Raw genomic sequence first — 18,001 nt, forward strand, 5'->3', positions numbered from 1 at the left:
TAGCAAGTTATTTTAAAATCTGTCCATACAAGAGAAAGTTACAGCCTGGACACGACAACCTATACTTTATGTCCTTGTATGCAGCACTCCATTGTGAATAAACACAAAGTGTGACCTTGACCTTTGAGGTAGGGACACGGGTCTTGCATGCGACACATCATCTTGGTATGTGGAACACATGTGGCAAGTTATTTTAAAATCTGTCCATACAAGGGAAAGTTACAGCCCGGACACGACAACATATACTCTATGTCCTTATATCCAGCACTCCATTGTGAATAAACACTATGTGTGACCTTGACCTTTGAGGCAGGGACACGGGTCTTGCACGCGACACGTCGTCTTGGTATGTGGAACACATGTGGCCAGTTATTTTAAAATCTGTCCATACAAGAGAAAGTTACAGCCCGGACACGACAACCTATACTCTATGTCCTTATATGCAGCACTCCATTGTGAATAAACACTAAGTGTGACCTTGACCTTTGAGGTAGGGACACAGGTCTTGCACGCGACACGTCGTCTTGGTATGTGGAACACATGTGGCAAGTTATTTTAAAAACTGTCAATACAAGGGAAAGTTACAGCCCGGACACGACAACCTATACTTTATGTCCTTATATGCAGCACTCCATTGTAAATAAACACTAAGTGTGACCTTGACCTTTGAGGTAGGGACACGGTTCTTGCACACGACACGTCGTCTTGGTATGTGGAATACATGTGGCAAGTTATTTTAAAATCTGTCCATACAAGAGAAAGTTACAGCCCGGACACGACAACCTATACTCTATGTCCTTATATGCAGCACTCCATTGTGAATAAACACTAAGTGTGACCTTGACCTTTGAGGTAGGGACACAGGTTTTGCACACGACACGTCGTCTTGGTACGTGGAACACATTTGGCAAGTTATTTTAAAATCTGTCCATACAAGAGAAAGTTACAGCCCGGACACGACAACCTATACTCTATGTCCTTATATGCAGCACCCCATTGTGAATAAACACTAAGTGTGACCTTGACCTTTGAGGTAGGGACACGGGTCTTGCACGCGACACTTCGTCTTGGTATGTGGTACACATGTGGCAAGTTATTTTAAAATCTGTCCATACAAGAGAAAGTTACAGCCCGGACACGACAACCTATACTCTATGTCCTTATATGCAGCACTCCATTGTGAATCAAGACTAAGTGTGACCTTGACCTTTGAGGTAGGGACACGAGTCTTGCATGCCACACGTCGCCTTGGTATGTGGAACACATGTGGCAAGTTATTTTAAAATCTGTCCATACAAGGGAAAGTTACAGAGCCGGACGGACGGACGGACGGACGGTGCGATTTTAATATGCCCACCTTCGGGGGCATAAAAACAAATCTTAAATGTACTATTTACATGGCATGAAGGAAATTGACGCCACAAAGTAAAGAACGATTACAAAATGATGTCATTTTATGCTACCTAGTAAAGTTGTCCATGACTGATGGGAATCTGACCCAATATGATATTTTCCTTGCTAATAAAGCACACCGTAAGCAGCTTGTCATATCTGTCCGTGGCAACCAACTTTCCATCTCCAATATGCATTTCACGATTCTCAATATGTAAGGTGATTGAATTCAGGGCAAAAGGGACAATAACTCACCTTAAGCAGTTTGTCGTATCTGTCTGGTGCCACGAGAAACCTGCCATCTTCCAGCTGCATTTCTCGGTTCTCGAGCAGATTGTTCAGGACGGGGAGCACATTTCTCTCCGCTTTCTCAATACCTTCCAACACAAGAACACGTCCCTCGACTGCTGCTCGCACTGCTGCCTATAGAGGGTTTAAAATTCAATATCATTGTTACTTTGTATTCTACTATACCAACAAACTATATTATGTTGGCTTTCCAGAAACCTTCCAACAAGAGAATCAGTGCCTTATTTGCTTCACCTTGCCGTAAATGTTTATAACTTTGTTCATAACTATGATACTTTCCTTTTTTCGTCTTATACCAGAGCACGACCTTTGAAAGCTGCGGGGTCAAGATTGTGTTATTATCTTCAATCAAAATGGCAATGACTGCATACCTAATTGCCAGAAGTAAAATAATATGAAATAACCTACCTGATCTAGGTAGAAGGCAGTGCCAGCTTTGATCTCCCTTCTTTGTTTGAGGTCAGCCTCAGTAGTGTCCCTTGATAGAGACACATACTCCCCCTCTCTCTTTGTCAGCTCCTGTTAACAACAAAATCAATTATAATGGTTGTGTTTAACCTCCTCTTGTTAAGGTCAGCCTCAGCTGTGTCCCTTGATAGAACCACATTCACCCCCTCTCTCTTTGTTAGCTCCTGTTCACAATAAAAATTCACAAAAAATTAAGTATTATAATAGTTTAACGCATATATGTGTAACCTCCTCTAATTAAGGCCAGTCTTAGTTCTGTCCCATGATAGCAACACATAACCCCTTTCTCTGTCTGCTCCTGTTCAAAATTCATTCTTTAATAAATAAACCAAAAAGAAAAAATAGTGTCTGCAGAATTTGGGTTTCTTGCTTCATAGACATGATTCATAGCCTGATTCAATGTGCCCTTTTCAACCTTAGCACCCTGTAACTTTTCTGTAGCACCCTGTTCTTTTTAAATCCTGGCAAAAAAAAACTAATAAAATGATACATGATTAAAATCACAAGGTAAACAAAAGGGCACAGTCATGGTCAATGAACAAAAAGTTACCTTTTTCTGATAATTTCATCATAATTATAACATACGGCACTTTCTTCAGATAATATATGACACTTTTTTTAGATAATATGTGATATTTTCTCCCACATTAATATTAAATTTGAGAGCAAGTAAATCTTACCAAGTACATCATGGCTAGTTGACGTCTCACGGGGCCTGGTGGGCCTATCAGGAACACATCCTGGCCAAGCTGGTCCTGAAATTATATAAAACATCATTGGTCCTTAAATTGTGAAACATCATAGGAACACATCCTGGCCAAGCTGGTCCTGAAATTATATGAAACATCATTGGTCCTTAAATTGTGAAACATCATAGGAACACATCCTGGCCAAGCTGGTCCTGAAATTATATGAAACATCATTGGTCCTTAAATTGTGAAACATCATAGGAACCCATCATTATTTTGTAAACTATGTTACATGCAATTCTTTTTGCAGATGCATTGTTTAAACATTGTCGGTATGTAAGTTTGTATAAAATATTTTTATAATAAAAATACTTTTATGAGACCATGAAGTCTTGTTTGCAATTATATATCAATCTCTTTTTCTCCTTAACAAAACTCAAATACAGCCAGTATACATGGTGCATGATTTTGGTACTTTTTTTAAAAAGATATAAAAATGTATGCATACCTTCTGCATAATCCATCTTAAATGCCTCAGAGTAGACTGTGATGCCTTTTCTTTCACTGAAATTCAGAAAGAAAATCATCCAAAACTATTTTATTAATTTCATAACTGTACCGAAATTGATGATTTTATTTGGATTCACCATGTAAATATTAGTCAATGGTTAATCAGTTTCAAACTGTAATAAAAGCCTTTCAAATATTTTAACTTTAAAGGCCAGATTTTAACAGCGATATCTGATAATATAAACGCATTTACTTGGCAATTTGATACTTGCCCAGTTTCAGACAACTTATGAACACTAGTTTTTAATAAATTTTGTTGAATTGTCTTTATTTACGATTAAATAAAAAAATAAATGCAACCTATTTTATTCAATCAATACAATGTATTTTGTTTGAAATCCACATACAGTATTTATGTGGCACATATTCAGGATGTTGTGGTGGCTTGACTGCTACACTGACATCTCCAATACTCACTTGGCCTGGGTCTGAAACAAACCATACCATTATTTAAAATGTATAAATCAACAAAATTTGGTTTTGACTATAAATTTTTTGAACTCAGATGAACAATTATTTAAGGTTTAAGCCAGGTATTTTAAAAGGATAGGGTGCTGTAGAAAAAGGACAGGGTGCTAAGAGAGAAAATGGCACATTGTGTCTGTCAGTGAAGAATTTGAACAACTTAATTTAATGAATTTCATATATGACCCCATATTATTTTGGTATCATTTGAAAGGCTTCAATGTGTAGAAGAATATGTAAATATTGTACTGCATACATGCTATTATGACCTTGAAATATTGAAAAGTCTTTCATCTCAACTCCAATTTCTGTTGAAATAAAGTACAAAAATAAAAAACAAAAATGAAGAACAAAAAAACAAACTGCTGAACAACATCTGTAATGTCCAGTCATTTATTTTACATGTACATATCAGTAATAGATAAAGATAAGCAGTACCCTTTCAAATGATACAAAACATGGACACCAGGGAATTGACATATTACAGTACAATATGTGTAAATGTATGCTAAAATGAAAATCTTACTGGAACATCAGATACCATAAGTGTATCATCATAAAATTATATCCCCCCCCCAACCCCCCCCCCTAGTCTAAAATAATAGATGTGTTATACGGGATTCTTCCAATCCCTAACGTCTAAACGGGAATGTGCAAAAAACGGGGGTGTTTTAAAAATATTGAAATTGTTTTAAGTGAAGTATTTTATTGTTGAAATTGATCATAAAGAGTAATATTCATATTAAACCATGTAACTGAAATGTTATTTTGCACTAAACAAGCATTTAATGCATAAAAACAAGTTGTTTACCTTTCCAATAAAACGAAAGTTGACTGACACTAACAACAACTATGCGAAGGGGAACAACTCGATACAATCGTAATAACTCGGCCTCCTCCGACAAAGCTTCGAGATAGACCTCGTTATATAATCGTAACAACTCGGCCATGGCCGAAATGTTCCGAGCGATTTAAAACTGTGCCCTGAAGCCTTGCAGGTGCCCTTCATGTATATATCGTTATGTTTTGACAGAATGAAATGAAGAAAAGCCATCAAACTCATAATTAGAAGTTGGATATTTATTTTTTGTGTACGGAACTAAATATAATATAACATTATCTGGTAATATTTCTTGTTTTTATGATATTTTATAGACGCTATATGCTTTAACCCGGAATCCTGATCGGAACGACTACCCACTTTTGATACTAAACAATTTGTACGTGAAGGATTTGCCATATCAAAAATCTAAAAAAAATCTGTCAACGTACAATTATTTGGACTACCCCCCCCCCAAAAAAAAAAAAAACTCAAATCATTGAAATATGTTAATAAAATAACTAGACATTAATACTGATATTATCAGAAATAAACGGATACATGAACCAACTGGGACACTCAAAACAGTACACAAAGTAAGAAAGTTACATAACTGGAGAACAAAATACAAAAATAAATTATTACTACATCTATACCAAAGTAGTATCATGTTTAAACTATGACAAAATAGGGCTTGATGGAAATTCCTTTTTTTACCTTTCACAGTATTAGAGCAGCACCTGCATGGTTCAATCTGTAGAGATCTGGGAGATTTTCCCTGCCCCACCCACAGGCCATGCAAGTTTGAGAGGCGACGCAGACTTTTGTCCGCGCTCATTCGGAGTACCTTCAGCATATGTCAACTACCGACCGAGTGCACCCGGCTCATACCTATGTGTTGACACTATTAGGTCAGTGTAAACTGATAAAACAGTCAATTAAAATAAAAGGACGTTCTGTCACGAAATGTGTCGTTCTCAATTGTGACTTTGACAGACTGTCTTGATTGACGTTAATCGATTAAAACGGTTAACAAACACCATTAGTTAAAGCATTTCTCATATCATATGCACGATAACTCGTGCTTACACAGGCACGTAGTGAAACAAATACCAAAAATAATGGTACAATGTATATATATGCATTTGGAATAAATAAATTTTCAAATACATAATGTACAGCAGCTATACTGAACCTTTTATTCATATGGCAAGCAAGGGAATTTATTGCTACTGTACTATACCGTAACTAGAACTTTGGAAGTATTGGACGTTGATGTCAAATGCTTTAATGAGGAACGTAACTTAAAGAGATTGATGTAAAGTGGTTAGGTATGGGGAGTGAGCGAGCTAGCATGTGGTGTGGTAAGTTCAGATGATGTAAAATTAGGTAAGGGTTTTATATTACTTAGTATGAAAATGTGAGGTGAAGTGTGAGTTAGATGAGACCACTTGAGATAAGGGAGATAAGAATACCTCAGTTGATGTGATATTATGTGAAGTGAGGTAATATGAAGTGAGATGATGTTGTTTGAAGTGAAGTGAGGTGATTTTATGTCAGGTAAAGTGCGATTGGGTTAGATAGGATTATATTATATGAAATGAGGGGAGATGTTCAAGTGAGTTGAAAATATTAAAGATGACGTGAAATGGGGTGAGGTAAGGTGTAATAAGGTGAGATAGGGTGAAATGAGGTGAAGTGATGTGATGTGGGTTAAGGTAAAGTGAGATGAGTTCAGATAGGATTAGCTGATGTGAGATGAAGTCATGTCGAGCAAGAAAAGATGAGGCGAAATGACGTGGATTAAGGTGAGGTGAGATACAAAGAAATTATCAGATAACGTAAGATGAACTGAACTGAGGTAAAGTGTTGTGATATTATATGACGGGTAACATTAGCCGTGATGGAATGAAATTAGATGAAATAAAGATGAAGAAATTGTCGGCTAAAATGAGGTAAAGTGAGATGATATCAAAACAGATAAGCTGATGCGAGGAAAGATGAGTTACTATCAGACTCAGGTTCAGTGGGGTACAATTAAATTGTGCGATATGGGGAAATATATGGGTTAATATTAGATGGTGTAAGTTTTTTATATGATGTGAGATGATAAGAGGTGAGATGAGATCAAGCGAAATGAAGTGAGGAAGTGGAGTAGCTGACGTAAGATGATATGAGCTGAGGTAAAATCTAGTGAGATGCGGCGAGTTGATATAGTTTGAGATGAGGTGAGGTGTTTTAAGGTACTTGATGTGAAATGAGAGTGAGGTACGAGGACGTGAGATAAGAATAATTGAGATGGATAAGGATAAGTTGAGGTGAAGTGAATTGGGATGAGGTCTCAAGACGTAAAATGAGATGAAATTAAGTGGAGTGAGATGAGTTGAGATGCAATAAAAAGAAGTGAGAGAGGTAAGATTGGATGATATTGGACAAGCTTTTTTTTTAAATGAGATGAGGTAATATGAGGTTAAGGTTAGTAATATAATGTGAACTTAAGTGATACGAAGTTTAATGAGTTGTATGATAATTAGTCAATGTGAGGAGAGGTGAGGTGAATTTAGATGAGATCGTACAATACTGGATAAGGTATTGGTGGGTTGGGTAAAATTAGAATTGCTAGTGGCATGAAATAAGATGTGATATTTAGAATGATAAAGTGAGTTGAGCTGTTCAAATCGAATATTTTTGGTAATTGTGGTGTGGTGAGATGAGATTATTAGTATCGTCCATGGCCGAGAGTGTAAGATTATAAGTATCTTCCATGGCCGAGAGTGTAAGATAGGTTCATTCCGACCCGAGCGTAGGGTGTTTTGCGGAAACTCGGTAAACCTCGTTTCCGCAAAACACCCTGCGCGAGGTTCGGGATGAACCTATCTTACACGAGCGGCTATGGCAGATGCTTTTTTTCTCCCACCTCAGTTAAACAAAATCAAGTAAAAATGTATTTTTTTGCCAGAACTCTTTTGTGCTTAGTGAAAATAATTGCGTACGGATATGCATTAATTCGTGGTTGTCATGGATATTCGCGCAGTGATTCAGAGTATGTAAATGGTCTGATCGGTCTTTAAATAGTTCTAAGAAGAGTGAAGCATTATTTCTTGAAAGGTGCGTGAAAACTGTTTTTTTTGGTGACATTTGAAGCGATAAATAATTAATTAGCGTTCTAAATATTGCCACCAGACAAGGTTTCCATGATGCGCTACAGACGACAGTCTTCAATAAGGGGGGTAATTACAATGTGGTGACCATTAAAAGAAGTTTCATACGGGCATTTTATCTTCGCCCGTGGGCAAGATAAGAATTTCTAGCATGGTTAAATTAATGGATCTACTTATCTGAGGTGGGAGAAAGGTTCATTCCGTCCCGAGCGTAGGGTGTTTTGCGGAAACGAGGTTTACCGAGTTTCCGCAAAACACCCTGCGCGAGGGTCGGGATGAACCTATCTTACACGAGCGGCTATTGTAGATGCTTTTTCTCCCACCTCAGTTAAACAAAATTAAGTAAAAATGTATTTTTTGCTGGAACTTTTTTGTTCTTTGTGTAAATAATTGCGTATGGATATGCGATAGCACGTGGTTGTGATGGATATCCGCGCAGTGATCCAGTTAATGTTAATAGTCAAATCGGTCTTTTTAAATAGTTATAAGGAGAATGAAGCATTATTTCTTGAATGGTGCGTGAAAACTGTTTTATGGTGACATTTGAAGCGAGAAATAGTTAATTAGCATTCTAAATATCGCCACAAGACAAAGTTTCTATGATTCTACAGACGACTGTCTTCAACAAGGGAGGTAATTACAAAGTGATGACAATAAAAAAGGAGTTCCATACGGGCATTTTATCTTCGCCCGTGGGTAAGATAAGAATTTCTAGCATTGTTAAATTATTGGATCTACTTATCTGAGGTGGGAGAAAATAATATCTAGCATGGTTAAATTATTGGATCTACTTATCTGAGGTGGGAGAAAAGGTGCACATCAATATTTTAAGAATTTATTTTAGGCAAGGAGTTGCTTACAGGTAAGTGACATGAGGGATCTGAAATGAGATTGTAACAGGATATTTGCGATTAAGTGAGATAAGATTGATAATTTAGATTAAAGGTAAAGTAAACCTGGGAGGAAAAGTGCGCCCGATGTGGAGCTCGAACCCACGACCGCCGGAACACTAGCACGGCGCTCTAACCAACTGAGCTAACCGGGCGGCTGGTTCTTACCCACACACACTACACTCCTCCCCCCCATTAACCTTTAAGGCCGACGGAGGCACTCCTGCCGTTTACCGCTGCCACCAGTAAAGTAAACCTGGGAGGAAAAGTGCGCCCGGTGTGGGGCTCGAACCGACGACCGCCGGAACACTAGCACGGCGCTCTAACCAACTGAGCCAACCGGGCGGCTGGTTCTTACCCACACACACACACACTACAAAGGTATAGTTTGAGGGAGATGTCTTACTGGCCGTTTATATAATTGCCGTTTTGTCTAACTACTGTCAAAGTTTACCTTTGGGTGTAGGTTTTAGAAAGTAATTACTTCCGGGTGAACCAGACGTTTCAACCTTTTTGTTTGTCACTGTTTTGATTCAGAACACACAAATAATATGCGTATGATTTGACCGGCTCACTAATCATAATAGAAATTTCATAAATCAGGCTATTTTCAGCCCATAACATCCAACTTTTCATTCCAAATCATGAATGAATTAACTCAAGACGAGGTAATTCATCAGCTGTTTTCTCTGTTTTTTTCTTCTGTCAAACAATCATTCAAGTGTAAAAAATAATTCAAGCTATACGAGAATAATTAATTTGATAATAATTGTAGGTAAAGTTTAATGTTGTTGTTTTTTTAACTGATTAAAGGTACGGCGTAGGAGGTTGGCGAGGCTTCAGGGCAATGGAGGGTCATCGTCTTCACCCCCCGCTCAGTCAAGTCCTGTTGCCCCTTCCATAGAGAATGCACAAGCTAACACTGCTTCGACACCAGCTCAGGATGAGGTATAGCTGAAATAGATTGGCAAAACATTTTTTTCAAGACTTGCCAGCTTTTGTGTTGCCTCAGGAAAATAACTTTGTTAGGCATTATTGTCAGCATCAGCTTTGGCGTTGTGGAATTCTATGTTTTGATATTCCCAGTTAATTGGGGGCTATATAGGAATCAAGCATTATGTCACATCTGTCCGCCCTGCATTATTGTCCCATCCATAACTTTTTCTTTTATATTTTTTTTGGCAAAAGTGACCTCCATAAGATGATGACATGTCATGCGTGAGTCCTGGGACCCTAGCTTTAAAAAGTTTATGATCACCGATATAAACCTTTCTGATGATAAGTGTTCATGTTTGGCCTATCAGGGTTCAAATTTAACTTTGAGGAGCACTCGCAAAAGTTTGCGAGTGCATTTTGAAGCAACTCGCAAAATGAAAAATCCACTTGCAATTTTATTATTTACTTTATTCCCTTATAATATTGTCTAATTAAAGTAGAAATTTACACCTAAGACATATTATGAATATTAAAAAGTATCAATCTTGAGTGACTCGACTACTAGAACTTGTTGATGGCTTATTCTATTTGGTGGGTATGGGAAGACTCATCTGATGCTGGCAGCTTTTTGATAACAAAGCTGTCCAATAATTTGACATTGTTCACTTTGTATATTTACCCTTGCCATCGGGTAATTTAATACCCATTCGACAAGCACGCTACAGATTTCATTAAGTCTGTAAGTATTAAAATCAATAACATTATAGATTTCAAATAAAAAAAAGCAACAGTAAATGTAGCGTGGATACTTTGGACCATGAAATATATCGATCGACGAAGTCTATTCATTTTGACAGTTGGGCGAAAATATATTCAAAGGATGATGGGGTTTACATATAGTGCGCGAAAGCCCTAAATTTAGCCAATGATTGAACTAGGTGATTACGTCATTCGTATTCACTTTGTATAATGCATGCCTCGGAGCATCCCGGAAAGATTCAAGATAAAACTCGGCCTTTTCCGAATTTGTTCTATTTTTGAAAACTTACTAGAGCGTGACTCCGTACTGTCTTCTTCTTCATACTGGCAGTGTAAACATGCCACTTATAGGCTGTTGACACTCGACTACGTAGCGGAGTAAAGTTCATGTTTATTCTGCTTTCCTTTAAACATTTTGTGGTCTAGAAAAAGTCACTCGCAGAATTTTGCGAGCTTGAATAAAAGTCACTCGCAATTTGTAAATGTCGCTCGCATTTTGCGAGTATGCGAGTCTAAATTCGAACCCTGCCTATAACTTCGTCATTGATGGTCAGATTTTGAAATGATTTCACCACACTCGTATCCCTAGCCAATGTCACTGCCTGGTTTGCTTCTTAATCTGGGTTTCATCGACAACGGGATATGAGTGAGCCCTTAAAAATTATATATTTGACTGAACTTCTTTGAGCTTAATGCACTGTGAGTTGTAACAAAAGTAAGTATCCAGAATATAAAGAAGGGACTCCTGCCCCTATCACCTTTAGCCACAACTGTGGGGCTGGCCTTAGATGGCTTGCATAATTATATACAAACGTCAGAAACACAATATGACTGAATACATGGCCATAAATGTAACTGATAATCATTAACATTTTCATTCAATTTTAAGGCTGTGAACCCTCCCAGCCTGGTGAGTGAGGCATCTAACAGTTCTTCCAGCTCAGTCATGTCAACACCGAGCACCAGGACCCCTCCAGGTAGGATCTTTCAACAAAGGCATATTTTCAGGGACAGAGCATTTGCTAAATTTAGTTAAAGTGATAGGAAGTTTCTCCTATTAATAAATTTTGTGTTTAATATTGGATTTGTTCTCAATGAATTACTAGAATTGCTTTTAATTTTTGTTGCCATTTTCCCTTAGTGTATATATACTCTTTGATGCAGATATTGAAAATGGTGCCTGCCCTTGTTACAGCAATTAAATGTAAAGAACATGGTTTTGTGCATTTCAGGGTCATTAAGAGTTGACAGCACACCACAATTGCATACACCTTCTTCTGAAATGGACTGCTCAGAGAAACAGTAAGTTTAACTAGTAAAAATTTGACTGTTTAAGAATTATATATAGCCAGTTGATGGTATTTTACCTCTTTCCTCATGTCAACCATAAAAAAGTTGTTTTGTGATCGCATTCTCTATTTTTGAAGATAAACATATTAATAAAAAAAATTTAGGCCTCAAAAAAAGAGGTTTGTTTCTGGTTGGGTTTTAAAAAAATACATGATTGCAAGGCAATTAATTGAATTACACCACTTCTTTCCATTTCAAATCAGATTTACATTCGTATTTGCAAAGCTGATTATCCCTTTGGACCGAGTGGTAGACCAATAAAAAAGAAGAAATATATATAATTATATTCTTATGCCCCTGAAGGGCAGCATATAGTAATCAGACTGTCTGTCTCCGCGGTTACCCATCAGTAACTGAAGAAGGCTAAGGCCCAGAGACCTCAAACTTGGTAGGCAGGTTGGTAATGACCTGCAGATGAAACCATATGATTTTGATGTCAGTGGATCAAAGGTCAAGTTTGTGGTGACCTTCCGCTGAAAATCTATTTCTTATCAAAAACTAAAGAATGCTTAGGCCCAAAGATGAGTTGACATCCACTCAATCTTGAGTGACTTATCATTTTCATGTGCATGCTGTGCTATTTAAAATTGTTACGAATCAATATTTTCAAACTTTTTGTGAAAGTAGGTTAGGTCATCAAGAAATAAGTCACAAACTCAAGTCTAGCTAACCATGCAGGCCCATATACTATTGGCTGTCAAATAAGGCTTCGGGAACATTTGTCACATTCCTGTGACAGCTCATATTTTTATTGGTCTTTTGCTAAAATTTACAATCTGTCTACTTTTTTAGGCCTTAACAGCTGATAAATCAGGCTTTTATGATAAATAAATTCCTCTGAAGAATATTTCAATATCAGAAATATAAAAAGCCATTATTTCACAGAAGCCAGTCTCAGATGGATGTAGATTCTGGCATTGAGACAATGGAGGTAGATGAAGTGGAGATGAAGCATGATGTCAAACGTAGGAGGGTATGTATGGGTTAATAAATCACCAAAGTCAGGTTCCCCATAAGACATGGCCTCAATATCACACAAATACTACAGCAAATTCCCAATCTCATTTCATTTTGACATAGCTACATTGCATGTTTTTATATCTCTTACTTTTTTAAAAGCGCATTCTCTTATAGATTATGTTGATAAGAAATTCAGTGTTAATATGTAGAAAAGTGACTATACAGCAAAAAATTGTACTCGCGTCCAATTAAAAAAAAAGTTGATACACAAGTACATTTTTGCTTGAGAAATACTTTTCTGTAGAATATTGAGCAATTAATTCACAAGATAATGTGCTTTTTAAAGGTGGAATTTATTAATCAAACCATGCTGTTATGTTAAAAAATGAGTTGCCTGATCAGTCTAATTCAATGGTCCTTCAAATTTGATTTTCGGTAGCAGTGTGTGTCTTTATAAGTCATGTATGCAATGATTCAAAGGTAAGCTGTATGTTACCATAAACTATGTTGGTGGGATGAAGAAGGGCCAACATAATGCCTGAAATTACTACCCATAACTTTTACTGAATTCTGTTAAAATAAACAGCCATTAAAAAGGCTACATTATTGTATTAGACAAACTTTTACAGATTAAAATGAAAGAACTAAAATAGTGCAAACATTAGGATGCTCCTTTACATACACTATGTAACATGAACACAATATTATATTTATTTTCATTCTGGAAAATATCTTGAATCTCCTAGGATGCCAGTATTGGCTCTGAGGCAAGTGAGGAACAGATGATAAACTCTATCTGCCGAGTGTTCCAAGTGTCGTTCAAGGAACCCAGCCCTGCCGCTATACACCTTCCTGAACTTGAAGAGACGCTCTCACAAGGTAACTGAGTTCTGGATAATTGGTTTAAACTTATTCATATTAGGATTGTGAAGCACGTTATTACAGCATAATATTGATCACTCATTTGGCATAATGTTATACAAGAGTGTGGTTTTGTTTCTATGGGGAAATTTGAGTACCTGAAAAAACAACACTTAGCCATCTTGGTGACAACAAACCATACTCATACTCCCATGCTGAGAGTCAAATTTTGGACGCCTCAGTGAGAAACACTGCGCTAACATGGAACAACCTTGATTGTTTTGATATTCTCTCACATAAAGGTCTGAAACAGTTCTGTTTGGAATATCTGATGTTAATATAAATTAGAATTGTTCATCTATGATCTAGCCATGCTACAGTGTAAGAGGCGACTTAAATACTGAGAACACTGTGGTTTACATGTTCAACTCATATTCCTTATACTCATCTCAATTAAATGTCATACTATCTGACCTGTTGATAAGAAATTCAAAACCCCGTTATTTTGCTAATGATATGGGCATGTAACTGATTACTTTCCGTTCTCAGGAGAGTGTGTGGACAAGAAAGAAGTGATTAACCAGACTGTGATGGAAGTGCTGTTCAAAATCAAGGACTCAGACATAAACCCCGTACTCCAGCTTAAGCCCATTACACCAGATATTTCTCCTATAAAACAGTATGGCTCTAGTCCTATGGGGTAAGTATTTATATTATAATATAAGTTAAAGTTTACCAGGGATTCCCCTAGTAGTTTTTAGCTTAAGGTCAATGGACCTTCAAGGTTGACATTATACCAGAAAGTTCTCCTATGAAACAGTACGGCTCTAGTCCTATGGGGTAGGTGTATACATCATAAAATATGTAGAAGTTTACCAGATATTTCTCCTTGATTAGGGATTTCCTTAGGAATTTTCAGCTGAGGGTCTAAGCAGCTGAGGGTACTTAGACCCTCAAGGTTGACAAATCAGGGTCAGGTAATTCTATCTGGTCCCCTTTTATGGTTTTACTTTAAAAAAGTTAAGTAGGGGAGTTACAGACTTGCACTGTAAGTTTGTATGGTCCCTAACAAAACCATCAAATTAGGGACTCTGGTTTTTCTGTGTTTGGGAAATCCTAGGTATTGCAGCTAAGCAGGTAACTTATAAATTGAAGTTTTAAAAAAATATTGTTTTTTTACTGTAGGGAAATTCATATTCATGTAACTATCTCAAAGTGAGAGTTACAGCATATTTTTGTTAATTAGTGCTACTAAAAGGTATTTCATCATAATCAAGATAAAGGAAATTTGTATAATTAAAGAATATATAACTTTGAAAAGGGCATTTTTTATTAAATAACTTGAAAAAGGAGACTTAATACCTTTAAAATTATGAGATGGATAATTGATTTCTTTATCATTTCACAGAGGAAGCCCTATGATGCCGACACCAGACACACCCCGAAGGGAATTCACCAGTAAGATGCCCCAGCCCCAGTGTAAGGAGGTGGAAATGGTCAACTATCTCCTTGACAGTTATGAGAGGGTCGCGGGAGAAGAGAGACTTGCTCCTAAGGTTGGAAGATTTCTTGTGATATTTGTAGACTAGTCAGCCAATATAAGGGCCACCCACAAAAATAGCATGTGCCTTATCAATCAATCTTGTCTGTCCGCATTGCTAATCTTTTTTCTTCAAAACTGAAGCAAGCTCATTTAGTATTCTATCTGTGTAGAGCTATAAGTTACTGTAATGATCTCTTTATAAAATCTGCTTGTTAATTTGCAATGATTTATTTTGATACTTGATGATAAAAGATGTAGATGTTAAAATGTGTGTGTCCAATTCACAATTTATCACATTTTTGACCAGACCTCTTCTAAACCTAAGACTTTAAAAACATAATCATTATTATACTATTAATCTAATTTCTTCTTTGTCTTGTTATATATATTTCACCATGTTTTACACAGCAAAAGGTAACAAGTAGATGATAATATTATGCCAGAAGCAGGATTTGAACCTGGGTTCTCTAGGTCTGCAGTCTAGGACCATATCCATTACACACTGTAGACAGATAAAAACTAGAGAGTTTTATTTAACATATAAACAAATGTAAATGTTAGTTCTTTAAACAAGGAAAATGGATATAACCTGGTTTAATGTTTTCATTTAGATTACATAACTTGTGTTGGTTACAGAGGGCGAGTGTTCCACCTATGAGTGACATGTTGGCGTCGGCCAGACACCAGTGTGCCTGTCATACTTCACTTGTTCTCCAGGGGGCGCTTACTAAACCTAGGTATGTGAGGGAGTGGGGAAGGGGGTTGTGTTTTAGGGAGAGTAAATTAATGTTAAAAAACAACTGCAATATTTACCTTAGGCAATTTAAACAGGAAACCTTGCTGTCAATATATTTGGCATCAGATAAAATCAACGCTCCTGTCTGCACATGCTATGACCTCATGAATTGTCAGGTGACGATACTAGTTACCAAGATGGCTGCCACATGTGTGTAACAGACTGCACAAATTGCTATGTGCACCTGTCTGGGTTCGAACCCACGACCTCTCGCTCTGCAAGTGGACACTCTACTGCATCGCTATAAAAGCTAGCTCTATAGCGAGACAGTATAAGTGCCGCTATGTACACATCGAATATCCAGTTACACATGAATGATTTTTTTACTACTCTGTATTTTTTTTCTAAATAAAACACATTCAGTTATTTTTCTTTGTGCAAATTACTGCCTTCTGCTGTTTCTTTTTGTAGAAAAAGTGTCCATTTTCACCAAAATAAATCATTATAATTTTCCCAATTTTGTGAACACAGTCTCCATGAATGAATAACAAAGTAACGTATTCAAAACAATTCACCGACATAAATATTATAAAGCATGTCAATAATAGATGGGGGCCGTTTCATTAAAGGATTTTAGTTGTAACTTCAATAATCGTAAATCTGTATAAAGATTAGCAATTATTATACATGTACATCGCTTAGTTTTATTTACTCTACTTCGTGTTCATTTTCAATGCTGGCTCAAGTTCAATTCACTCAAATAAGTAACAAAATAATGAAACTAGGACACTAAGATAATTTTAATTTACGACAAAAATCATTATTGAAACGCATCCCTGGTAAATATGTGAATGCTATAAGAAATATTTTTTTTGGGAATATCATAATAAAAATGATACTTTACAGGTCATTAGCAGCCAGTTCCCTATTGTTACCATATCTTCTCTCACACAACCTGCCCCGGGGTTTCATCACAGAGTTGGTCTTCAGCACGCACAGGGATAAGGACTCATTCAGGAAGGTATGTGCTTTTTAAGTGGGCAGATTTTTCTATCTCTGATACCAAAAAGAACTTGGCGGTAGCCATACTTTTACCCATGCAATCTACAACGAGGGTTCCTCAAGAGTTGATGTTCAGCACTTATGGGGGTATAGACTCATTCAGAAAGGTATGTGGCTTTTTAAGTGGATTTTTACCTCGTGTACAAAAGTGAAAAATGACCAGTGCTGTATCATATCCTGTATAAACTGTAGGGAATGGGGGTTTGGGTGCAGATTTAAAGCAATTGTATTCAGTAGGCACAGAAGTATTGGCTCTCTTCTGAGGTGGTTGGCAAGTAGGTATATTTTCATCTAGGTATATTTTCATCAATTTACTTGTATAATCTAGGTGTGTCATATATGTATTACCATGTTAACTTGAAATACAGAAATTACAAGAAACATTACTTTTTATAGTTTTAAGTAACTTTGACATCTTTAACAAACTAAAAATGTTTAACAAGGTAAATCTCTCCTACGCACAGGGTACAGAAGATAGAAAATTCAGCTCTTTAAATGCTTATCAAATATTGCTCACCCTGAACCAATTTCTGACCCCTGTGCGCAAGAGTGAAATACCTATCTGCAAATGCAAGTCTTTATCACCGCATGCACACATGTTAATCTGTTTGGTCATAATTATCTGTCCATTTATTGATTTTCCTTTATACCAGGTGTTTGAGCCATTACTACAGTCATTACATCGATACGTACAGACATTATCCCTGGACACGGATGACTATCGCGAGGTGGTGGCAGTGTTGTCGGAGCTGGTAGAGATCAAATGTGGGCCAGCCAGGCCTGTTTGTAACCTGGTAAGTTTCTTGAAAGCTATCACATCCTGTATATCTATGTGTAAGCTTATTTATAGTGGCACTCGGGCAAAGCCCCTTTGATAAGTGCTCTGTTAAGATTCTAAGACATTTTAGGTTTTTGAAGCATAGTGCACCAACAGAATGTAAGTCAAATCACACGGATCCACCAAAATCATGTATCTTTGGATGAGTTAGAGTTTTATCTCCTGTATAACCAATACAAAATCTGTACTCTG

General features: G+C 36.9%; 2 protein-coding genes across 2 annotated transcripts in view; one reads left to right on the top strand and one right to left on the bottom strand.

Moving 5' to 3' along the window:
* LOC128203154 (von Willebrand factor A domain-containing protein 8-like) overlaps positions 1-5,691 on the bottom strand; it is a 35,380-nt gene extending 29,689 nt beyond the window's left edge. Inside the window, exons 1-6 of the mRNA XM_052904440.1 lie at positions 5,431-5,691; positions 3,776-3,856; positions 3,367-3,422; positions 2,850-2,924; positions 2,110-2,220; positions 1,648-1,815 (exon numbers count right to left, since the gene is read on the bottom strand). Coding sequence (XP_052760400.1) covers positions 1,648-1,815; positions 2,110-2,220; positions 2,850-2,924; positions 3,367-3,422; positions 3,776-3,856; positions 5,431-5,569 — 630 coding nt within the window. The 5' untranslated portion in view covers positions 5,570-5,691. The remainder of the gene's footprint in view (positions 1-1,647; positions 1,816-2,109; positions 2,221-2,849; positions 2,925-3,366; positions 3,423-3,775; positions 3,857-5,430) is intronic.
* Positions 5,692-9,268: 3,577 nt separating this feature from the next.
* The window catches only part of LOC128246877 (ubiquitin conjugation factor E4 B-like), a 40,015-nt gene continuing 31,282 nt past the window's right edge, over positions 9,269-18,001 (top strand). Inside the window, exons 1-11 of the mRNA XM_052965402.1 lie at positions 9,269-9,432; positions 9,578-9,712; positions 11,349-11,436; positions 11,692-11,761; positions 12,695-12,782; positions 13,516-13,648; positions 14,180-14,330; positions 15,039-15,186; positions 15,810-15,910; positions 16,816-16,930; positions 17,625-17,765. Of these exons, the coding sequence (XP_052821362.1) occupies positions 9,409-9,432; positions 9,578-9,712; positions 11,349-11,436; positions 11,692-11,761; positions 12,695-12,782; positions 13,516-13,648; positions 14,180-14,330; positions 15,039-15,186; positions 15,810-15,910; positions 16,816-16,930; positions 17,625-17,765 (1,194 nt within the window). The 5' untranslated portion in view covers positions 9,269-9,408. The remainder of the gene's footprint in view (positions 9,433-9,577; positions 9,713-11,348; positions 11,437-11,691; positions 11,762-12,694; positions 12,783-13,515; positions 13,649-14,179; positions 14,331-15,038; positions 15,187-15,809; positions 15,911-16,815; positions 16,931-17,624; positions 17,766-18,001) is intronic.

Source organism: Mya arenaria, chromosome 9, assembly GCF_026914265.1.
Source record: "Mya arenaria isolate MELC-2E11 chromosome 9, ASM2691426v1".
In the NCBI taxonomy this organism is placed as follows: domain Eukaryota; kingdom Metazoa; phylum Mollusca; class Bivalvia; order Myida; family Myidae; genus Mya; species Mya arenaria.